The 23,548-nt window shown below is 53.2% G+C and overlaps 2 protein-coding genes and 1 pseudogene across 2 annotated transcripts in view; 1 reads left to right on the top strand and 2 right to left on the bottom strand.

Annotated features, from left to right (window-relative positions):
* LOC136105806 (semaphorin-3F) overlaps positions 1–207 on the bottom strand; it is a 111,461-nt gene extending 111,254 nt beyond the window's left edge. Inside the window, exon 1 of the mRNA XM_071813072.1 lies at positions 202–207. The gene's annotated coding sequence lies outside the window, so the exon portion shown is untranslated. The remainder of the gene's footprint in view (positions 1–201) is intronic.
* DNAH1 (dynein axonemal heavy chain 1) overlaps positions 202–23,548 on the bottom strand; it is a 69,145-nt gene continuing 45,798 nt past the window's right edge. Inside the window, exons 48-78 of the mRNA XM_071813074.1 lie at positions 22,807–23,003; positions 21,978–22,113; positions 20,599–20,807; positions 19,665–19,836; positions 19,123–19,314; positions 18,501–18,611; positions 17,475–17,660; positions 12,473–12,664; positions 12,174–12,341; positions 11,379–11,570; positions 10,841–10,972; positions 10,466–10,591; positions 9,860–9,979; positions 8,913–9,062; positions 8,394–8,554; positions 8,060–8,285; positions 7,780–7,975; positions 7,001–7,152; positions 6,324–6,524; positions 5,967–6,107; positions 5,350–5,508; positions 4,843–4,974; positions 4,489–4,659; positions 3,898–4,077; positions 3,635–3,811; positions 2,726–2,896; positions 2,403–2,533; positions 1,871–2,015; positions 1,395–1,601; positions 753–987; positions 202–348 (exon numbers count right to left, since the gene is read on the bottom strand). Of these exons, the coding sequence (XP_071669175.1) occupies positions 227–348; positions 753–987; positions 1,395–1,601; positions 1,871–2,015; positions 2,403–2,533; positions 2,726–2,896; positions 3,635–3,811; positions 3,898–4,077; positions 4,489–4,659; positions 4,843–4,974; positions 5,350–5,508; positions 5,967–6,107; positions 6,324–6,524; positions 7,001–7,152; positions 7,780–7,975; positions 8,060–8,285; positions 8,394–8,554; positions 8,913–9,062; positions 9,860–9,979; positions 10,466–10,591; positions 10,841–10,972; positions 11,379–11,570; positions 12,174–12,341; positions 12,473–12,664; positions 17,475–17,660; positions 18,501–18,611; positions 19,123–19,314; positions 19,665–19,836; positions 20,599–20,807; positions 21,978–22,113; positions 22,807–23,003 (5,190 nt within the window). The 3' untranslated portion in view covers positions 202–226. The remainder of the gene's footprint in view (positions 349–752; positions 988–1,394; positions 1,602–1,870; positions 2,016–2,402; positions 2,534–2,725; positions 2,897–3,634; positions 3,812–3,897; positions 4,078–4,488; positions 4,660–4,842; positions 4,975–5,349; positions 5,509–5,966; positions 6,108–6,323; positions 6,525–7,000; positions 7,153–7,779; positions 7,976–8,059; positions 8,286–8,393; positions 8,555–8,912; positions 9,063–9,859; positions 9,980–10,465; positions 10,592–10,840; positions 10,973–11,378; positions 11,571–12,173; positions 12,342–12,472; positions 12,665–17,474; positions 17,661–18,500; positions 18,612–19,122; positions 19,315–19,664; positions 19,837–20,598; positions 20,808–21,977; positions 22,114–22,806; positions 23,004–23,548) is intronic.
* On the top strand, positions 13,192–16,499 carry LOC136105693 (HAUS augmin-like complex subunit 3; annotated as a pseudogene).

Raw genomic sequence — 23,548 nt, forward strand, 5'->3', positions numbered from 1 at the left:
GTGTCTGCTCCAGGCAACACTGCCCCTGGCAGCTCTTCTGCAGTGCTAAAAACTTAATTGTGGGGATTGCAACACCACCAAGTGAACATGATGCTGGTGGAGTCGAACTTGGATTTATTGACACAGCTTGCAGGGTGGAAGGAGAGGGGGAACAGCTGCTGGCAGTCAGTGCTTGGCTCTGCTGCTGCCTGCGATTCCTGCCTCTGTGCAGGACAGGGGTTTCCAGCTAGAAGTCCAGGGCACAGATCAAAGCCGTACCCCGTTTGATCCAGTGCTTCTGGGGTTTGTCTGTAGGGATCTCCACAGCAATCACATAGTTGGTGGAGTGGCCTGTTGTTGACAGTGTGCCTGTAGCGGAGGAAGGAAGGGCAGGAGGGTGGTACTGCAGCGCTGGCTGCTGCATGCTGATGCGGAGTCCCATACAAGTAACCCTGTGTTAGATTCCCCTGGCCCCTCCCCATGCTAGGTGCCAGGCTGAGCAAGGCTGGGGGAAAGGCTGGTGTATTTTTGGGTGTGGGCTCAAGGAGAGCCTGGCCAGAGGCACTGCTGTGTAGCCAGGGTCCCCATCTGCTCTGTCTCCACAACCAGAGCAGGAGAAACCTTCTTCCTTGTGTGATCTCAGCCAACAGTGCCCAGCTACCTGTTGATGTATGGTAGGAGGAGGAGGAGCTCCTGCAGCCTTTCCACAACCACCCTTCCCATCTGCTTCTACCACCTCCCTTGCTTCTGGAGACCTGTCTTAAGGCACCTACCTGCACGACTGAGAGTTCTGTAGATTGGGCACAGGTAGATGCCGGTGATGGGAGGCTTGCGGTTGGGGACAGGTAGCAGCCAGATGACGGCCATCTCTGTGTACAGCTCCTTGGGGCGCGACTCTGCTAACTGGAACACGGTGGGGTCCCAGCGGGCGCCTTCGAGAAACAAGCCATGGATGTAGCAGCCCTCTTTGGGAGGGTGGGTGAGCTTGTTCACTGACTCCTTCATCACCTGCGGAGGAGAGCGGGCCCCGGGCCCTGATCAAGGCCTGTCCCTGGACGGGGACCCCAGGACCCCTTTAAACTGCTCTTAGCTAAGTCAGTGCTACCAAAGCAGAGCCCATCCCAGCACTCAGATGGGCTGAGCTGGGTTTTCTGGCATCTCACATCATGAGGCTGTGGGACAGCCTGTGGAGAGAGATGTGGCAGGTGCTGAGAGGCAGAAAGGTCTCTCTGTGCTTTGTGGAGGTCGCTGGCAGCATGGTTGGGTGTATCTAAGCACAAAGGGGGTGCTGGGGTCCATGGGCAGCCTGTGGTTCACTTCTGGGACAGGTCAGGGCTAGAGCTGCTGCCTTTGTGGCTGCCTAGCAGCAGATTCCTCAAAAATCCAGAAAAATCCAGAGCCCCTGTCTGACTTACCTTGAAGCTAAATGAGATGGTGTCAATGGAGATGACAGACTTCCTGGCGAAGTTCTGCAGTGTCCCGGTAAGGAAGGCCTGGGGGAAGAAGAACCCGCTGATCCAGAACACGGAGGGGATCCCATGGCTGATCCATTTCTGCAGGAATTTAATCCGCTGCACCAAGTCATCCACCCATGATGCCAAGGGTTTCAGTGATGGGTAGGCCTGCAAGGACACACAGGGAGGGTGCTGAAGACACGCAAGGACAGCCCAGACCTCATGTCCCCAGGGCTGGCAGCTGCCCAGAGCTCAGGGGCTCATCCAGCCTGCGGCCGGGAGCAACCGTGAGCTGCACTGGGCAGGAGACATCTCCATGCCAGAAAAGCAAGAGCCAGCTCCATGTGAGGCAGCCCAGGCCAGCTGCGGTGGTCAACGACCCATTCCCTTAGTTTGGGTGAGCTCCTGCGGGTGGCTGGGCTGGCCAGGCCATGTACCTTGGCATTCCACATCTCAGGGACAGTGTTGTTGTACAAGCTGCTGGCCATCAGCTCCAGCTGAGAGGACATCACGACCAGGCCCTTGAGAGCTTTCAGCAAATCCTTCAGTGTCTGAGCAATCACCTCCAGGAGCTTGTTGTACCTACAGAGGAAGAGCAGAGGGAGCAGACTGACTCAGTGCAGTGGTTTATCACTCACATCTGCCCAGAGAGGGTCTGGATCTCTGTACAAGTGAAGCTCTTCCATGTAACCTACAGCTCCATTCCTCTTCACCGAGGTCTCATAGCTGTCCCCCACCCCGGATTACTGATGGTAGTGGATGGAGGCACTGGTCAGTTCCTGTAGGACAGAGACCGGGTGAAGGCCCTGGCTGGGACAACACAGTTGTTACTGTGTCTGTCAATGCCGCTGTCATGCTCAGCAATGAGGTTCCTCCCGGGTGGGTGGGAGCAGGGGCCTGCACGTTTCTGCTGTTGCCCAAGGGACCAGCTGGTCACTGGCCCAGGACGTGATCCTACAGGGGTTTTACCTGATCACCTCCTGTACCAGCACCATGTTCATGGACTCTTCGTAGAGCAGTGGGTACTTGTGGATCACCTCCTGCACATTCATGGGGGCAGGAACCTTTGCCAGGATCTCCCTGGCGGTTTCTTCCACGAGCTGGAGAGAAGCAGCAAGTGGGTGAGAATCCTCTTGGCCACGTCTTCTTGGGGGGGAAGAGCTAATGGCTGGCTGGCAGTGTCCTTGCTGGCAGCCAGCAGGCAGGGTGACAGCTGCTGAGAGCTGGTGTTTGTGCTCGCTGCCCATGCCAGGCACTGTCTGCCAGAGCACCGACGGGATCGGGTCACCCACCTCTTCCCTGCTGCGTCCTCCCACCGCCAAAGTCTTGGGTTGCAGCTGTGTAATGGTCCCCAGCAGAGCAAAGGTCTCATTCTGAGCAAAGGTGATGTCAGCATTGTCATGCAAACCAAAGAGCTCTGGGCTGTCGTTGAGGGGTAGGCCCTTGATGTACTGGAGGTAGCCCTGGAGAAGAGCCCAAACAAGTTGTGAGGCCAAGAGCACAGGCTGTGGTGCTGCTTTGGGCCTGGCCCAGAATAAATGACTAAGCCATGGCTGCTGGATAAGCTAAACCCAACAGATCACAGACCGGCAGGTTCAGTGTTTGAGATTCATTCACCTGACCTTTACAGAGCTCCTTGTCTCCTGCCACAGCCAGGAGACCTAAGTCACAGCTTTGACTGAGGGACAGCCTCTGTGTGCCCTCAGCAATGCTGCCTGACACAGGACTGGGGCTGCTGGGGACACTGAGAGGGTGGCAGCTCCTCTGAGCCAGGTTTGGTGGCTAAGCAGAGGCCATGGCCATGGTTTGTGGTATGTCTGGGGAATTTAATTGTGTTTGTGCGGAAGCAAATATGCTACGGGAACAGGCAGCTCGGCAGTGAGCTTCCTGCTGCGCCTCCTGCAGAGCTCCTCAGGTACTTTAGGTGTGTGATATCAAAATGATTCAGAGTATAAAAGCTTTCAGGTGGGGAACTCTGGTGATAGCTGCTACCACCTCCTGTGCACTGGGACAAGATTTTCCTCCTGTTGCTTGAATCAGATGCAGCTTCCTGAAAGCTGCTGAAGATCCCCATGTTCTTACAAATCTATATTCCCCCAAGGAAGTGGCAATGCAGTGAGCTTCAGGGAGAAGTACATCCCCTTTGTACTATGACAATCCCCCTGCATCTACAAGCTGCAATTTGTTGTTCGAGTACTCACGTCAAGGTCAGAAGAGGTGCTGATCTGCTTGTAGACCCCCGATTCAGAATAGGCAAAGTCAGGAGTCAGAACCTCGGGTCTGTAGAAATCTTCCAAGATACTCATGATGCAGCGCCTGTCCCAGTCGTCAGTCACACGGCCGCCGTAGTTGATCTCCCCAGCCGTGTACTTGAGCACCTGCGAGGGACCCACCGTGGCTTTCCAACTCACATGTGCACTGGGAGCCCATTCCTCCCGTGGGAGGACCCACCTCACATGCTTACCTTGTAGGGGATGTCTGTGTATTCGCTCAGGAACATCTGCAGCTGACTGATGCAGATGCGGAGGTCTCCATCTGTGAACTCATAGGGGATGTTGAACCCCAGAGGCCCAAACTTTTTCCTCTCCAGCATGTTCCCATGGAAGAAGCAAAGTGACAGCAACAAGGATTTAAACTCTGTGACCTGTGGGCAGAGCAGCAGAGAGAAGAGGTGCTCAGCCTTGGAGAAGGCATCGTTGGATGGGGCAGGTTCCTCCTGGCACCTGGCAGAGTAGATGTGCCAGTTCAGCAATGCCAGCTGGAGCCTGGAGAGGTGGAAACCCGTCAGCTGCTGTGCTGGGAAGGCTGTGCCCTGCTCCTGTGGTTAAAGAGAGCTGCAAGTGCCTTGTGCCAGGCTTCTGTAATCCTGTTGGCTTCTGTTTCTCAAAGTTAAACTTCTAATTGGCTCATCAAAGGAGCTGTAGGCTTATGAGAAATACCACCAGCCCACCCACAGAAGATCTATGCCCAGAGAGGAGAAACATCTAGATGGACAGGACACATTGGAGTAGGCATAGCCTGGGCACAGCAAACCAAAGCACAATGTGGGTCTTACCTTGGGGCAAGAATTCAAGAAATCATCACTGAAACTAACGTAAGACTTGAGCAAGTTGGCTTTGACCCCGCGGGGGGGCTCAATGGTCATCTTGGAGCCATTCTGGAGGATGGACACAGGGAAGTGGTTGCTTGGAAGACTGGTGAGCCAGAGGCGAAAATCCCGATGCACCTGGAAATACAGAGGGCAGCACGTGCTCAGAGTTGTGCAGGCACAGCCACCGCAGATGCTCCTGCACTGACCCTCTGGTTTTATGGGGAATCTGAGGATGGATGGAACTAGATCTGGGCTCCTCCCAGGGCTCAGCCTCCCCATCCCCCCCGAGGGGGCAGGCTGCTCAGCAGAACCACTCACCTCGCTGGGGTCAATGCCCTCAACCAGTCTCTCCAGTGAAGGCATCCAACTCGGGGCCAGGTGGCAGTTCTGGAAGAAGACCCAGTTGCCCCTCTCCATGGCACTCTGCATCATGGCTTCAGCACGGGGGCCCTAGGGAGGCAGATGAGGAGAGCTCAGAGACCCTGGTCCATTGTGGGCTGTGCCCTGCCAAGCTGGACAGGGAGGCAGCTGCTGGGTGGAAGGACCACTTTCCAGAGCTATAGCCTGGCTTTGTCCCCATGGCTCAGCTAGATCTTTGTTATCTGATGCCACAGCAAGGGCCCTTATGCAGCTTTTGCAAACCCATGGGTCATGGTGTGGGAAGGTGGAGGGAATGGAAGACCTAGGCATGGATTTGGGAGAGAATCCTGAGGCAAGAGGGTGTTTTCACTGTGCTGCAAGTGTGTTTGACCTCATTTGAGCTCAGCGAGATCACTGGGAGTGCCAGCAGGACAGTGCTGCCCCAGGTCAGCACTGACAGCTTACCTGGCCTTGGCCCAGAGAAATGGCAGAGAGCTTTTGGGAGAACCTCATTTCTTCAGCAAACTTGTAGAGTTCGGCAGCTGGGTCAGTGCCTGGGGACAGCACAAACACCAGGGGGGTGGTGGCAGTGGACTCCTTGAAGACGACTGAGAGGTCAGAGGTCTGCAACACAGAATGTTGGTGAGAGTAGAGGGGCCACGGTGGCACCATGTGCAGCACCTTCTCATCCCCAGGTCCGTCAGCTCCTCTCAAAGGCACCAGTGTGCTCTTGGGTGCCTAGGCCAGAAACACGTTCAATAAGGGCCTGGTATAGCTTTTGTCTGGCAGCAGCGGGGTCAGGGCAGTGACCACTTTCCCATCTGTCAGTCAAACTCTTCCCCCATATGCCTGAACTACCTGCATCCTCCCAGTACAGTTTAAGTGGTGGACCACAGGCAGGAGATCTGTTGACTAAGACGTGCTTCCCCAGCTGTGGGGACACTTCGTGTCCCCCTTCTCTGCAGCTGGAGAGCCGGGAACACTCTCACTGCAGCTGGAAAGTGCTGACAGCCCATTGACAGCAAGCTCGAGGCCTCCTCACTCACTCCTGGCCCCACCAGCGCTTCCTTTTGGCTGGTTACCTGTGGCTCAATGAACCGCTGATCCAGTTTCAGTGCCACAAAGTCCTGCATGGCGTTGGTGACCTTATCTCCCCGCAGACACCGCAGAACCAGCAGCTTCTGGAATGCATCAAGCTCAGTCTCCCACTTCCCAGGCAGGGGCTGCCTGCAAAGCAATTAGGTGCGTTTTAGGGGGATGTGCCAGACTCTGCAGCTTCCCAAGAAGCAACCAAGCTGCTTGCAAGCAGCCACTGGGGTTTCAGAAGGGACAAAAACGTTTCAGTCACTTGGCTGAGGTTGTTGTCAGTAGCTTTGAAATCATCAGCAAGGAACCAGAGCTGCTTCCACTGGGGAAGCACCAAGTATTGCAGGGGGAACTTGCCTGTGAGGCTGGAGGCTGTCAAAAATGGCCCTGAACGCTTCAAGGTTGGCTGCAAAATCATCGGCGAAGCCGGAGAAGTTCTTCAGGTTGCTCAAGGCCAGGATGTTTCCCCATGCTCTCTCATTCAACCAGCCTGGAGCTGGGTTCTCCTGCATCTCCTTTATGGTCCCTCCTGACAGCAGGTACCGCCATTCCTCCTGGCAACAAGACAGGACATGGTGAGGGATCATAGCCTACCTGCTTGGGCCTGAGGCGCATGGATTTGTGCTGTGTCCAAGTAAAATCCTGTAGTAACTTTCTGGCTGCCTCCCCTGCCAGGTGTGTGTGTTGAGGAGTAAACAAACTGGAGGGTCTTGTGAGACCAACATCACTGTTCAGCTGTCAGTAGCTTTTCTATGTCTTCTAATCTCTGCCTGCTCCCTCTGAACTTGCTAACCTTTGCAGCAGTCTGGCAGCAAACTCACTCAAGCTGCAGGTGATTTAGTCTAGGCAGCTCTGCATAGACACAGGGAAAGGCCTGAGATTTGAGTGCAGAGAGAGGTCCCGGGTTTTCCCACCAGCCTGCCCCCAGCATCAGGGAACAAGGCTCCTCTTCTTCTTCGAAGGGACTGAGCAGGCTGGGCTTGAGTTGCTCTGACAGGATCCCATCACAGGATCAAGGTGATTTGCTCACCATATCGATCTGCCCGTCGTTCATCAGAATCCGGATGCAAACCAGGAAGGCAAACATGAGCTTGTGCTTCTCAAAGAGGCTACGGCATACATTGCTGTAGAGGCTGAAAGTGACGTAGTTGTTGATGTTCTCAATCCGGTCCTTCACAGCGTCTGAAAAAAAGGCAACAACCAGACAAGGGTGGTGGCTGCTGTGGGTGACATGGAGGGTTCTCTCCCAGTCAGCTGTTGGTGCCTGGTGGAGGCACACCCACACCCTGCCCGGGAAGAACAGAGGCTGCTCGCAAATACAGACTCTGCACAGAAACCCCTATGAAAGCACACAGCTGTGAGACACGGCCCCAGTACCGGGAGGGTGTCCATGTGGCACCGCGGCAGCCTGCACAGCCCAGCCACCACCAGCCTGGCTGATGCAGTGAGGAGAGCTGTCCCAGCCCGGGAGCAGCAGTCAGGACCTGTGTGTGGAGGTGACACTGTGACAAGCAGAGTTACGCTGTTTCCAGGACAGCATGTACCATGACTATGCTCTGGCACTGACATCCCTCCCGCCTGGTCAGACAGGGCAGCAGAGGAGCAGTGGGGAAGAGAAGGGAGGGCTGGCTGCAACCAAACCTTCCCTCCCCTTGTGTGGGCACCACTCGGGGCAGCTCTGGGCTGTGCTGAGAGCTGACACGAGCAGGCGTGTTTGCTGTGACTCACAGGTGTCCTGCCTTCTGCTGCCACCAAAACATGAACACAGGGTAAGGAAGGGGATGGGATGGGGCTGTCCTGGGCAGGCACCTGCTTTCTCGGAGTTATTGATCCCCATCAGGAAGATGTTGAGGAACCACTCAAGTGAGTACTGGTACATGGGGTCCACATTGGACAGGTCCGAGACACAAAAGTAGAGGATCTGCGAGCGGACGGCAACAGGCACATACTGCAGGCGCGTCATATTGATGTCCTTCTCTGTCTGCTCCGCCACCATCACCTTGGCCTGGGGGACAGAGGAGATATCATGGTTAGTGCAGTGCTGGCAGGGGACACAGAGTAGCACAGGCACAGCACCTCCATCTCTGACCTGGATCTCTCCTGCCTTGAGCTTGGATGCCTCCAGCACTTTGATGAGCTCCAAGTCATCTACAGGATTTCCTTCAGAAGTGCTGAGCCGATACAGGATCTGGTCTTCTATCTTCTTCAGCTCCTGACGCATTTCAGCATTGCTAACAATGAGCTGGTTTCTAGCTTCTTCTAAGTCAGGCCGCTCTGCAGCCACCACTTGTCCCAGCAGTTGGTCTTCCAAGCCACTACAACAAAAGCCACAGAGGTGGTGGGGGGAACAGCAGGCCCAAAAGCTTGAGGACCATGAGGAATGAGGCTGAGGAGGGTGGGCAGCTGATGGGGTCAGCAGGTACCTGGGCGAGAGGGTGAAGTTGATGAGGGTGAGCTTTGTGGAAACCTCCGGGCTGTAGTGAGGGTTGGGAAGGCTGGTGGTGATGTACATCTTGAAACTGTCATGGTAGGGGATCACCGTGTCCCCCAGCTTCAGCACTGTGCTGCCTTGCTGTTTGAAGGTCTGTACCGGAGAGGGACAAATGCAGGAAGGCTGGGATGGCCACCTCTCACGAGGAAAGGCATCCCGTGGTGCCCAGCGCTCTGCAGTGAGGAGAGAGTCTGAAGAATTTCTGGACAGATGAGCTCAAAGCTGCCCAGCAGACCTGAAGGCCTGAACCTGAAGGCCAAGGTAGAAAACCCGCTGGCAGGAGACTGGGGTGTGCAGGAGGTAACCGACATGTCGGAGCCCTCGCAAAGACCAATGAGTACCCACCAGGAATCATCCCAGTCAGTGCTGCCTGTCCAGAGAGACCTGTAAACCCACCCTGTCCCATCGCAGCCCAGCCAGGCGCCCTCCTTGCCAAGGTGAGACACAGAACCTGTTTCAGCAGGACGGGCTCAAGAGCTGGATCCAGCTCCTCGCCAACATTCTCCAGCAGGAAGGGCTTCCCGAAGGTAATGGCATTTTCCAGAGTGGAGAGGAAGTCTCGGTCGTTCAGTCTGGCCACCTCCAGGCCGTTCACTTTCTCCTGAAAGGCAGTAGGGGAGGACAGGGTACCTGCACTGTCCTGCCCATCTTCACACCCAGCTCTGGTGTGTGGTACACTTCTCACTGGTGTACTGGGAGCAGCAGAAATAATATATTTTCTTGCTCAGCTAGTTTTTGGCTACTTTGGCAAGTTTAGCCCACATCACCAGGCACTAGTGACAGCCCGAGGCAGCAGGAAGAGGGAGAATGGGGAGAAGCTTCTTCAGAGAGCCATGCCCCTGCCCAACCCTGCACTGGTAAGTCAGCATGTTTGCCTGCAAAGTGAGAGCAGGTGGGTGGGAAAAATCCCTGGGGGGCCCAAAACAGGAGCAGCTGCCTGAGCCTTGAAAAGAGCAGTGGGTGCTGCTCTAAAGGAAGAACAGAGGTTGGGGTCTGTATTCTCAGTACTCTAGCAGCAGGGACCGTGCTTGCCAGCCAGGTAATGCCACCCTGATCCCTTCTGTCCTTGGGACTCTACAGGCTGTTGTGGGAGATGCTGGTGTTGTCCTGTGTGTTTTAGGGTGTGGTGAAGCATGTAAGGTCCCCAGAATACTAGTGGGGAGCCAGATAGTGAATATGATACCTCACTTGCTTACAGCAGGACCCCCTCCTGCCCTCTGCTCATTTCCCCAAGCAGAGAAATCCACTTGGTATTAACACAGATGGGGAGGCTGGGCTGGGACAGTGGTGGGTCTCCCAGCTCTGGAGCCTAAAGCCCAAGGCTGATCTGTGCAGTTCCTAACAGAAAACTGCTTCCCCCATCCTGGCAGACTTGGCTTTCCTCCCCACAGCTCTTACCAGATTCTTGATCCACTTGTTTGCTTGTCCTTGGGGATCTATGTAGTGAGTCCAGCGCTGGGAGAATTGTGTTATTACTCCATTCTCCACAGAGAGGGTGTCATTGGGTAAGCCGGCAACCTAACGGGGCAGAAAAAGCTGTTGGAACACCTGGTAGCACAAGACAGCTGATCAAAATGAAGCCCTTGCTGCCCCAACCCCTCCATGGTCCTGGTGTGGTGGCCAGGGGATGGTGGTGAGAGCACCACTGATAGCAACTGAGCCCAGGGCTGCAGTGCTGCCTGAAGCTGCTGAGTTAAGCTTGGCCAAGGTGTGGCCAGTGCTTTGCTCTAAGCCTGTGGTTTGTAATGTGGAAGCCTCACAGGTTAAGGCTGCTGCCCTCAGAGCTGTGGCTGCTGCCCTGGATGCTGCCAGGTCTTCTCCTGCTCATTGTGCAAGAAGCCCCAGTAGCAATTCCAGCTCTGTGGTGTGGAGGTGCTTGGTCGTTATTGAGCTGTTTGGTTTGGGGTCTGTCCTTTGGTACGGGTGATCTAGTGAGGTGGGAGCTGTTTTAGCCTTTGCCTAAGGCATCTTCAGCCTGAAGTGTCAGGTTTTTCAGCAACTTGCCTGCCAGGAGCGGATTTCCACTGGGTCTCCAAGGGTGCTGATCAGGTTCGGCTCCTCGGTGTGAGGAATGTTGTTTTCTGACACCTGCCTCACCCACTCCTCGCACAGTGCCACGCGGTACTGCCCCTGCCACGAGAAGCACTGTCGCATCCTTTCTTTTAGCTGCAGCTAGTCTGCTGTGAGCATCTAAACCCTCCTATTTCCATTCAAATGGGACCCTCTGTGCCTCTGGTACAAACACAGAGAGAGACCCAGGCGGGACCTTGCACCCTTTTGCCCTCTTTTTTTCTCCCAGCTGATCTGGCCAGCAGCAGCAAGAGGCCAGGGGAGCAGAGCAGCTGAGAAAGCCCCTTGCAGGGAGCAGTGCGCACTTACTGTGAAAGGGCCCAGGTAAGCCACGCAGCCAGCTGCAACCAGCACATCCCCAGTGATGTTGTTGATCTTGTAATCCAGGCTCTCAACAGTGTCCTGCCAGCGCACCTTCTCATCAGCCAGGCTGTTTATGAGCTGTGGGGTAAGTTGCACATGTGAGAGCTGCTTAGTGGTCTAATCCTGTGTCCTAGACCTGGGTAATGCTGCAGGTGACCAGAGGTAGTGTAGTGTGGCCCCTGTCATATCCTGAGTTCTGTCCCCAGCTGTGAGCACTTAATTCTGGGATTACTGGGCTGCTCTCAGCTGTCCTGCACACCTGTAGCTGGCTGAAGAAGCTGTGCACAGGAGGACAGTAGCTTTTCACACCAGTACCTGGCTAGCTTAGCTTCCCCAGTATTGTTGTGCTGCTAAGATCTGGCCAGGCAGCTCCAGCCTAGGATTGTCTTGAGTTGCAGGCACACAGAGGTTTTCACCACTGCGTTCTTTGACCTGAAATCAGGTTGTCTCATGTAAGCAGACAGAACTCAGCTCTGTCCCTTACCGTACCGGCGCGGACCAGCCTCTGTTGACACAGCTCACACTTCATCTCTAGCTCCTCCTTCTTGGCTATGCAGTTCTTGTACTTGTCTTGCAGCATGGCAATGCCATCTTCCACCTCCTGCAGGCGTTGCTTGGCCTCATCAAGGACCTGCTGAGTGGCACGCAGGTCCTCTTCTGCCTCCTGCCAGGCTCGCTGTGGAGATGCACAAGGAAGTGGTGGGTATGTTGTGTGTGTGTGGCCAGGCTCTTCCCCAAAGCCAGAGACCTTGGAGTTGGTTTTCCATAAAAGCACTAGATGATACTGAGATCCTCCCCTGTGACAAAGGTTGACCTGTGTAACTCCAGGGGGATGTTCTGCAAGCTCCGGAATAAAAGTAAGGGTAAGGAGGGCATTTCTGCAGAGCTCCTGAAAGCCTAGAGCCTGTGCCAGCTTACACAAGCTCAGTATGTGGCCCACTAGTGAAGGGGAAAAAAAGGTTCCTCTGCTTGCACCAAAATAATAATAAAGAAATGGTTAGGCAAGGATTAAGGCTGATGAGGAAATGCTTGTGTAAGTGCAGTTTCTGCTGAGCCTGGAACTGGGCACTAAGAACAAGGTATCACTTCTGTCCCAGCATTCTAAGCCAATTTTTGTTTGTTTATTTTTCTACTTTGTTATATCAATGTGTTTCAAGGCCTTGGTGCTGCTAAGTGTTGCTCTGAACATTGTGTCCTGACCTGCAGAACACAGTGACTCTGCAGAAAGGGGCTGCTAGTACTGCGTTCCCTAACACAACCAGGTCATGCTGCCTCTTACCCGCTTGGGCTCCACGGCCTTGGCTACAAAGTGGTACTTGTGCATGGCACGGACCCACTGGCAGATGGAGGTGCAAGCTTTGGAGACCTTGGCGATGGCAGCTGGCTGAAACTCTGGATTGTCAATGTAGGGCTGGATGGCTGAGATCACAGTTTCTGGAATATTGTCCTGCAAGGAATGGTGGGAGAGAATGGAGATTGGTGATGACGGTGCTAGAGATCTGACCGAGGAGGGTCTCAGAGGTCTTGGATCTCTGTGAGGCAACAGCTGAGCCCTGGTCTCCCTCTGCCACCACTTACCTTGTCGTACTTAAACAGGTTGTCCAGGAACTTCCCTGGATCCTGGAGAAGGCCCCTGCCTGGCTCCCAGTAGTCATCCACCTTGGTGCCAAGCTTTTCTCCTGGCACCTTTTTGGGCTTGACTTCTTTCATAATACAGACAGCTTCAATCACCAACTTCACACCAGGGGGAGGCCGCTGCATTGCTCGTACCTTCAAAACACAAATGGAGACAGTGGGTTGGCTTGGTTCTTGGTGAGATAGGGTGCTCGTCCCTCAGCTGACCTTGGGAGATGGGGAGCAGAGGCAGGACATTTAGAGGACGCAATGCACAGGCAGGAAGGGCAGAGGCATCTGAAGGGAAAGCTGGTTATCAGAAAGGGCATGGAGTGAACTACAGGTAGGCTGAAAAAGCTGTCCCTAATGCTGAGCCAGGTGTGTTTTGCAGACAATATGTCTTGGCAAAGGAGCTGGATCTGTGCAGCCCTGGGGAGGAGGATGGATGGGAAGGCGGTAAGGACAGGCTTTCTCCCCTGCTCTGAAGGCTCTCGTTTTTCTTGTACCCCACCATAGCAACGCTGCAGCCCATGAGCTGCTCTGTAGCATTTGGGGAGGGACTGCTTGAGTCTCTCCTCAAGTGGGCAGCTAGGAGTGCTGCTGCAGAACCCTTGAGATGGCTGTGAGTGTCAGGACCCTTAAGGATGGCTCATTTTTCCCTTCTAGTGCTGACCATCCTTGCCATGCTCAGCCAGGCACACTCTGAGGCCTCTCCATCGAACACAGTCAACAGAGGGGCAGAGTTTGTGGCGATGCTGAGGCTGTTCTACCCCCACGCAGACAGCCTCTGTGAGAAGGACTTTGACTGGCTCTTTGACTGCCCTCAGACAAAGCAGTTCCTTGACTGGTTCTGCCGCACGGTGAGTGAGGAGAACGTGCTGAGCCCGACCGAGGTGGAAGCCTATGAGGCCCTGCTGGCTGCAGGCAAGCCCATCCTGGAAGGCGATGCCCTCGAGCAGGCGTTGCAGACGTGCCTCCAGGTGCCACAGCTCCCAAGCACGATACCAGAGGATGAACAGGCACTGCGACAGGAGCTTCAAGAGCTGAAGGACTATCGTGACTGACTGCTCTGGAGGCACAACAAGCTGCAGGTTTTGACAGCCAACCTGCAGCAGGAGCTGAGGTATTTGGAGGAGGAAGAGAGAGTGGTGCAGCAGGACCTGAAGGAAGCTCAGGTGGACCTGCAAGTGGAGATCTTCCAAACCAGTGCTGTCCTGTGCCAGATCAGCAAGGCTGCAAAGCAGCTGGCAGAGTGGTATGAGGGGAAGGGCCGACCACCAGCACTTATGTGTGAGATGGATCTTGGCCCTTACATGGAGCTAGAACAACAGGCCACTGATGCGTTTCAGAGGTTCATCCAGCAGGTCCTACCAGGGAGTGTCTGGGCTCCAGATGTTCAGGGAGCAAGTGCACAGGGAGAAAGCAGCCTGAAGGAAAGCCTGGAGGCTGGGACACAGGTGGACTCAGACTGGGAAATACTGGAAGGAACAAGTAGAGTTCCTTATCAAGAGTGTGCAAAGACACCATGGTTGGAGGCACCAGCAAGCCAGGGAATGCTGGTCCAAGGACTGAGGGCAGAGCTGCTATCTGAGGGTAGGAATGGGAGAGAGGTATTGAGCATGGAGGATGATGAGGAGAGAGATGGCAGCCAAGAAGCCACAGAGACAATGGACACTAAGCAAACAATGATGCCAAAAAGCTTTGGGACTGATGGAGATGAGCTACTGCAAGACAAAGACAGCTTCTGGAAGGAGTTGAGCCAAATTGAGAAAGCGCGTATCTGTGCCCAGAGGGAGGTTATTGTCATGTCAGCAAAAGTGGAGGGCAGCTGTGCTGCACTGGATTCGGTCGAGAGGACTCTGGAAGCTCTTGAGGAGAACCAGGTAGGGCCAGTGTTCCCTTTCCTCCACCACCCCCTGCAGCAGGGTTTGCCTGTGCTGTGGCAGTCCCTCCTGTCCAATGCCAGAGCACAGCTGACATGGCAGGAGGGGCTGGCAGAGCTAGCGATGCACCCTGACACCAGTCTGTCTTGTCACCTCCCTGCACAGCATGCCGTCAAAGCAGAGCTCCTGCGTCAGGCTGCTGTGCTTCAGAAGCAGCTTCATGCCCAGCGCTGCGACATCATGCAGACCCTGACCCACCGGCTGCCACCCCTGCTGAGGGCAGAGGCCTGTCTCTCCCTCCTGCCCGTCCTGCAGAGGCAGCTCAGCCTGGAAGCTGCCCATCTGCAGGACATCGAGGGGAGGCAGCAGAAGGCGGCTGCATGGCTGGTGAGCCAGCACAGCCGCCTGGAACTGCTGGAACTGCAGCTGAAAAGGGAGAGAAAGCAGCTGGACCAGAGGGCTGCTCAGCTGGGGGAGATGGCAATGGCTATGAGGGAAGCTCAGACCAGGCTGCGGGAGCAGCAGCAATACTTCAGAGATGCCAGCTCCTCCCAGAAGAGTTGTACATGCATATGGATAGACCCCAAAGACCTCTCTGCTGTACGGTAAGGGCCTGGGTGTGTGTATGCATGAGGAACAAAACAGATGTGGAGGAGGTGGCATGGGGAGGGAAGAGGCATGCAGTAGACTCAAGCTACCAGGCAGTCTAGCAGTGCTCTTCTGCCAGTGCAGAGCCACCTCAACTCCATGATGGCGTGAAGTTCCCCAGAAGATGGCATCTGCTTCTTCCTGGGTGGCTAGGGCTGATGCAGCAAAGCATGGGCTTGGAGAAGGGAATGAGTACACAGAACAGAGGGTTTCCTAGGATGTGAAGGTGAAGATTGTATAGGCAAGTGTTTAGCCAAAGAGAAGGAGAGCTGGGCCAGAAGGAAGCACAAAGTCCTTGGAGCAAGGGCTTTCTCTGGTTAGGTGTCCTGCACTGACAGGCTTTTCAGTCCTCTCTGCACAGCCCTGGAGCAGCTGGTGCTGGTGTACACCAGCGAGGAGTCCCTGACTGGATCTTGAGCCAGCCTGGTCCTTTATGTTGCTGTTACCAGACCTCAGGACATGGGCTGCTCACCAGGAGCAGCTGTCCCCTCTTTGTTGCACCACAGCTGCTTACATCCCAGTCCCACAGTGTACAATGTCCCCTCAGCACTGGCACACTGCTCACACCGCTGACTGGTTGTCCCCTCCTGCAGGCTCTGGGACATGCTGGTGGGGCAAGATCGGAAGGAGCAGCTCTTCCGCAGCTATGAAACCTTGGCAGCCCAGTGGTCCCAGTTGGTTCAGGACCAGAGGGTGCTGGAAGCACAGCTGGCAGCTCCTATGTCCCAGCTCCCTGACCTGGAGACCTTCACAGAGGAGCTCTATGGGCTCCTGTACAACAGCTCCAACGAGCTGCAGCTCACCTCTCCGGTAAGCAAGCACTACTGCTGCACTGGGCCTTGCTGGGTGGCACACGACTGGGAGCCGGAGCCTGCTGTGCCATCCTCCCTGGGTGCAGGGGCAGAACTTATGGCCTCTCAGCCCACAGAGGGAGAGGAAGCTGGCCCGATTCTTGCCTTGTCCCAGAAGCCGTCCAGTGAGGCAGTGGCTGGCTGAGGGACAAAGGTGATTCTCGCCATGTTTCACATACACTAAGCATAGAGATTGGGGTGCCTTGGCCCAGTAAGCTGCCACTGTTCCTTGGACTGGTGTGTCTGAAGGCCAGAGCCAGGTGGGTGGTTTGTTTCTGGTGGGCTGAGCTGTTCCATGGGTGGGAGGAAGTCCCCTTTTTTCTGCATGTTCACATGTGTTTGGGCTCTGCCCCTCAGGAGATTACCAAGCTGATGCAGCAACTGAGCACCATGCAGGACAACCTCTGGCAAATGCTGGCAGACCTCCGGAGTGACTTAAAGGTCAAGCGCAGTGCTCTGGAGAACCCTCTCCTGCAGACAGAGCACAACCTTTATGTGTATTTTTACTGCAATGAGGATCGGCTGAGAGAGGTGGTGGAAGAGCTGGAGAAGCAGGCGTCAGCTTTCTCTGAAGGACCAATGAATGAGCAGCCCTATGAAAAGGAGTAGGTCAAATGGATGCTTGCTCCCTGCCATGTGGTGTCCCCTTTTGGTTGGGCTGGGTCATAATCCTGGACTAGGGAAAAACTCCTGTGGTCCTGGCTCCTGTGACAGGTTACTTGGGTCATGGCCCAGCAGCTGGGCTTAAAAGAAGCAGGGAGCTTATTCCTTAAGTTAAGAGTCTCCTGAAGCTGGTGGAGCGGTTAGATGGTGTGTAAGAAATTAGTGCACCTTGTGAGTTGGCATTGGAAGCCTTGCATAGACAGGAGACTCTTCATGCCAGCTCTACAAGAGGAAGGGTGCTGGGGGCAAAAGGACTGACACTGTGTCTTTCCCCACCTGTTGGGGAAAGGAGCTTTGTATGTTTTGTGGGAAATAAAAAGGTCTGTTATTCAAAAATGCAGAGCAATAAGCCTGTCCCTTCCCTCCATAGCTGTTACATGCTGTGTGACAAAGTTTTGTACTTGCTGAGTATCTCTCTTGGCTACAGGCTGTAACACTCACCAGGCCAAGAATTGCTCTCCTTTCTCTGATTGTCCTATTTCAAGCCAGTATTCCCTCAAGTTAGTCCACCAGCCATTGCCCCTTCCTCTTCTCTGCCTGTGGTGAATTCCCTTTCAAAAGAGCCTGATGGTTCACACAGCGTGCTGCAAGATCCATACCAATGCTTGGCGTTGCACTGCGGACCCTCATGGACAAGCACTGTGAGGTGAGCTCCCCTCAACACCCTCTTGGGCACAATTTGGAAACAACATGTAGGAACACTGAGGAGCCCGTTACTGCCTCTCTGCCCTTCAAAACTCTTTGCTTGTGAAGCTGAGAAGCTGCATGGGCAGCTGCCCACTGTGTGAGCTCTGGGGGATGGACAGAGGTGCTGCAAGAGGCTGAGAATGCTGCAAGCCTATAGAAGGGTTATTGCTGCAAAGTGAGTGGCTGTCCAGGACCAGACCCAGCTCCTACCACCTTCCCCTGTGACCCAGTTACCTCTGTAACATCATTTTTTTTGAGGTTCCTCAGGCTAGCAAGAGCAGCATCCAGGGCTGGGAGGGCTTCAGCCAAGTCCTTCTGAGCATCATCAGCAATGGCTTGAGCTGCCTGAGCTTTTGCGTTGGCCTTCATCTCTTCAGCTTGTACAGCGGTTCTTGTCTTTTCAGCCACAGCTGTGTCCACCTGCAACATCGCAGACAGCCTCAGAAGTGTGCTGGAGTCACAGCACCCCTTGGGCTTGGCTCAGTGCTGCTAGGTAAGAATTACAGCTGTCCTAGAAGGTCATGTATCTTCCTCCAGCAGAGACATGCTGGGGCCTAGCTGCAGGAGAGGATCACCTTTCTGCATCATACTGGTAAGAGTGTTTTGCCAGCCTGTGAAGATCATCCACAAGCTCCAGTTCTGGCTGTGCCTGTGTCCTGCAGGAATCAGCTGCTCTACCCATTTTTCCTCTTAGCATAGGGAAAGGGTGCAGAGGGGTGCAAAGAGTAGGAGTAAGGAGATATGTTGAGGGTTTTGTTTCTAAAACTGTCACTTCTGTCTATCCCAGGGTTAAAACTCTACCAGGAGGTGTCAAGGGGATGTGGAATATAGCCTTTTTTTTTTTTTTTTTTTTTTTTTTCTGAGAGTGGATCAGGCCACCTTTCCAAAACTATGTGGGAAGATGAGAGATTGCAGACACTTTCCTTTTTGCATGCAGAGCTGTATTATGTTAGTGTCTGTTCTCTCTGTCTCAGTCTGGCCATCCCACCGTAGGAGACAAGCAGGAAGGAACACAAGGAGGAAGGAGGGAAGGAAGTGACAGCCAGCAGAGGGAAGGAAGTGACAGCCAGCAGAGGACAGTTCCCTCTGCTGCACTGGCACAAGTGACTGTATGTGATGTTCCCTGAGGCCTGGGCTAGCAGGGGCAGGCTGCTGCTGGACCAGTTCCCTGGGGATGGGATGGGATGTGGTGGAATGACCCCTTTTGGCAACAAGAGCCTGGGGTTAGAGCTGCTCAGGCGACCAGTCCAGCAGTGGTACCTGCAGTTGTTCCATCGTTGCCTCTGTGTCCTTGGCTGCCTGTGCCAGGAGAGGGCGGGCAGACTCCAGCTCCTCCTGCATCCTTGCTACATCCTCTGCTGTTTGCAGGAGCTGTGGGAGCAGAGCAGAGTGAGAGCACAGGCAGCAGCCACGGAAAGCCCCAGGAAAGGGCTGTGCTGCACTGGGGGCTGCTCCCTGCCCAGGGTCAGGCTCTACAAAGCAGGTACCACCCTGGTTCCTGCTTAAGCAACAAGCTGGTGCTGTGCTTGTGAACAGCAGTGCCTAACGATGCCTGGACAATGGGCATTACTTTGTAAGCTCATGGCAATCAGCCAGCAGAACAATGTTGTGGTTATAGGGCTTTCCATTAAAAGGTTAATAAGAAACATCCTGAGAGGTTTGTGGTCCCCAAAGACTGGGGACCATGATTCTTTTAGAGCTGTTACAGACCTTCAGAAAGACGGGCCTCGCAGAAGGCATAGTTCTCATTTGCTTTAGTATGAGTTTTTTCCTGTTACACAGGAGATGTGTAGGGCATCTCACTGCATCTCTGCAGCTATAAATACACTGCTCAGAGCAGGTAAGGGAGGGTCCAAACCTCTCCTGGGTGTGAGGGACAAACCTTGTCCAGGCCCCCTTTCATCCTCTTCTTGGCTGTCTTCAGTTCCTGTTTCTTCTTTCCAATCAGGGAACTGAAGGTGCTGAGGAACTCAAGATAGCTCTTGGGAGTGACATAATTGTGCCTGCCCAGCTCTGCTAGGTACACCTGACACTTCTTTGCCACGCTCTGATGGATTTCTACACACACTTGAACCTATGAGGTGAAAGGAAAGAAACAATCTTATTCAGTACTGAATGTGTGGTGGGCAAGTCAGTGTGATGCCCACAGAGAGCACAAGGGGCATGCATGTCCAGAAAGCCTGAAGTACACAGTCACAGCAGAGCTTCAGTGCCACGGAGAGACAGGGTGACAAATGGACACGGCCATTTCAAGGCATACAAAAACTAATCAGTTCTCTATTTTAATGACCCTACCATGAAACACTTCTGCTACAGGGTAGGACCTTTCTGTAGGTGTGTCCTGTACCCATTGTCTGTGTATCTAGAGACATGGCACATTTTGCACGCAAGAACTGCGCTTTGCGTGTTGTGTGTGGCACCTACCATCCCATTGATGTCTTCAGTACTGGCACCAAGATGTGGGATCTCCTGCAAGACGGAGGAGGCAACAGACTGCAGGGCTTCCGCAGGCCACTTGTTAAACCAGTCAATGGTACAGCAGTTCACAAGAGAGGGGAACTGTCTCAAGCGTGCACGGAAGACTTCTCCAATAGGGCTGAGAGAAAGATATCCAGAAAAGAGATGTTATAACTATCTATAGATGCAAGGATAAAACAGCTTTCCTACTTCCCTAGAACCATTCTGAACTCTTACAGAGGAAGCAGGAAGGGAATATACCTGAGGAAAAAGGAGGGAGAGAAATAGGGAATGAAAGTTCCGTGCATGTTGCACCTCACTCCTTGGAAGTCCTGGGGATATACTAGAACTATTAAGATAGTTGTGGGATGATGTTTTCTGGGTCCCTCCCTAGGGAGAACACTTAAAGGGCAAGAAGGAAAAGTGACCTGAAGTCTAGTTTAAGCAGGTGAACACAGAGATTGCACTACCAGACCAAAATCAGGACCCCAATTCTTCTGTTGGTACTTGCACTGAGAACACCTTGCATCTTTTAGCAGCCCTCCTGCAAACAAGCAAGTGAGCTGCTCATGGACTGTGCACTAGATTAATGAGTAAACATGGTGCAACTGAGCTCCCAGTTCAAGCAGGATATTTTTGTAACAAACAGTTCAATGGTGCATGAAGGAGGAGGAAGCTTGTATTTAATCTGGATCACATATAATTATTTTCCTAAACTTTTCAAACTTTATCTTGAAACCAGCAAAGTGTAAAAAAACAGTCTGCAGTCTTATGGGAAGGTGGTATGCAAACCTCACTCCTCCTCCAAAGTCAGGAGGCTTGGAAACAAAGTGATGCAAGGCGAAGGTCAAGGAGGGAATAATTAACATTGACAGGGTTGAGTCCTATCCCTGAACTGTACCTCATGCACAGGACCATGTGCATATTGCTGTAAACCCGTCTGGTGTACGCAGCCATCAGATTTGCCTTGGTGGGCTGCTGTCCTAGATCTCGAACAACAGGCTTCATAGCTGTCGTGATCTTGTCTTCATCATCGAGGCTGTAAATGTTGGGAATGTCACCCGAGTTGAGCAGGTTGTTGATATCCTCAAGGAACGATTCATTTTTTATCTAAGTAGATGATAGTGAAGGAAAAAAAGAAAAAGCATTTCTTAAGTCATAAGATAGTCATGTCTCCACATGCCACGGGGATCACTTCTAGATAAATCTAGCCCTCAGCCTCTGTTATAAGAAATCACTTCTGTGATCTCGCAGATCCAGTAATGCATATTCTGACCTTGCCCAGCATTTCCAATGGAACAGCCATGTTCAGCCAGTTCAGGGCTGGGGTGTGTGTCTGAGAACAAGTCTCCTTCTGCTCATTCACTATCTCCTTACACACAAATTGCACTCACGGCCTCGCTCGCTGACTTGCAGCGACTCTGCAACCAGATCCCAGGCACCAGGTTGCTCTTGGTCTTCATTCTTCCAGCACAGAACACTCTGCTATTAGGTTAAAGCTCATCAATGTAGGAGACGAGAGCAATTGTAGGGATGTGTCAGAGTCTGTGGGATGATCTCCCTGCAGAGCTACACTCACTTCTCCACCTTTGGTAAATCAGAAATACACAGCATCCATCTACTTGAGTAAATGCACCCTCCCACGCCCTCCTTCTCCCAGATATGCTTCTCACTGCAGGCACGAGGATGCAAGAATAAGCAGCATTTGACAGATGCTCATCTTGCTGCTTAGGGCACTGCCAGAAGGAGCTTCATTCCTGTGCTAATGAAGGCAGTGAAAAAGCCTGTGGGGAACATAACCATGAATTCCAGAAGTTGGCCTAGTCATTAGCAAGTCACAGTTTACAGTAACAAGCCAACATTATCCTGTGGAACCAGCAGGCATAAGGCCCTAAATCTACTGGTATCTTTGAAAAGAAAGAGAATTACACTATTTAGGACTTCTAGCATCAGTGTTCAGCATAGTGCTTAGCTTCAGGCATCTGGGTCTGAAAGTTTTCATCCCACCAAACCCTTGGATGGAGCAGAAAGAGGCTTTCCTGAGCAACACAAGAATCAGTCCACTCACACACAGCTCTACAGTCCCTCTAGCAACAGATGCTCCACCTTTAGTTTCCCTGCAGCTTTTTTATAAGATGATGAAGGTGGGCTACTAAAGAAATACAAGTTGTACCTGGTTTGTACCAAGATTCTCAACCCTCTTTATGGGGATTTATTGAGCTTGGAGAGGTGTTTCTGAGTCCTTTTTAGATGGAGTCCACCATGCTAATGCTGTTGTACCTGTGTGTCTACAAACAGGAATGTCTTGGGCAGACTTTGAATGCCTGCCTTCATCATGATCTTCCTCACGTCATCTCGCCATTCGGTCATGCCGTAATTTTTGGACAGTTCGATCTGGAAACACTCATAATCTGCCCTAAAGGGAAGAAAAGCCTATGGAGTTACATCAAATTAAAATCTCCTCTTTCATCTGTCCTGAGTATGTGTTGTGGACTCAGGGGGAAAGGTCTCAAGCAAGTTCTTTTCCTGCAATGAGTCCTGAGCACACATCTGTCCTTATGTATGTTCAGCCATCAACCCAAGAGCATGTTCTACTCAAAGCAGAGATACCTGAGCTAGAAACCAGGAGAATTACAACTGCATGAGCTCACAGAGTCACAGCGCTTCTTGAGCCCAGTGCCTCAGTGTGCAGACAGCAACTGAACATGGGCTTTTTGTGATGCTGCCCCCAGAGGCTGGTGCCCCTGGGAACCGTGGTTGCATTTCCCAGGATGACACCACATATTAAGAGCTGGAAGAATTTGCTTCCAGCCTAGGTCCCTGGCCCTTCATGTTTCCCCCTTGAGTCCTCTTGGCTCTCAAGACTCATGGGTCCTACTTGCCAGGCTACCAGTGTCACTTGATCACTTGTCACTAGTAACTCCTGTCTTTGCATTCCTACTGCCCAGCTCCCAGGAAAGATTTTTCTAGTGTAGATGTGCATGTTAACTAAGTCCTAGTTCTTGAGAACTCTGAAGAGTCAGCAACCAGTAAAATGTGTAACAATTAGCAGGAAGGGCAGGAAAAGAGATTCTGCTGCACAATATATGCACGGGAGCACATTACTTACATATGAGATGCCAACCTGGTGAGAGACTGTCTCCCACTTCCCCCAACACCCAGGAGAAGAGCATTCCCTGGAGCCTGCCGCAGGATCCGGCTGATTCGGCAGATGTGCTGTATTGCATCCATGAAGAGCACAAGCTTCAGCTCTAGGGTGTTGCTTTGATTGTACTCCTCCAGGTAATCCTCAATCACCGCCTTCAGCTGTGGGCACAAACAGTCAATTGTGGCTACCAGTGAAAAGCAGGAGGGCAGAGCCGGGTGCTCAGCAGGGCCTGGGAGCAGCAGCTGGTGAGGAGGTGATGGGTGTCCTTGTTCCATGCTCTTAGAGGAACTGGGTTGAATTCAGCGAGTGGTGGTGGCAGGAGCTGCTGAACAGTGACCTTAAACTAACTCAGGCAAGTGACTAAGGTCTGCTGCTCTTAACAGTGCTGTTTGTCCAGAGAAACAGCAAGGCATAGTTAAAAATCAAATAACTTGTGGTGGCCTGACCCATGCTGTTCCAGGGCCTTCCTCTGGGAGAGCTTCCTCACTCTATGGCTGACCAGTGCCTGCTGCTGCATCCCGTGGTCAGGATCCTGGCTGGAAAGGGCAGGTGCTGGAAGAAAACCCCGCTGGCTGTGGATGAGCAGAGGAGCACGCTGTCCTCCCAGTCCAACCATTGCACCGAACAGCATAGGAACAGTCTCTCCTGTCCTTTCCAGGGCATCCTTTCCGCCTACCCTTCAACAGCACCCTCAGGCCAGAGC

Source organism: Patagioenas fasciata, chromosome 10, assembly GCF_037038585.1.
Source record: "Patagioenas fasciata isolate bPatFas1 chromosome 10, bPatFas1.hap1, whole genome shotgun sequence".
NCBI lineage: Eukaryota > Metazoa > Chordata > Aves > Columbiformes > Columbidae > Patagioenas > Patagioenas fasciata.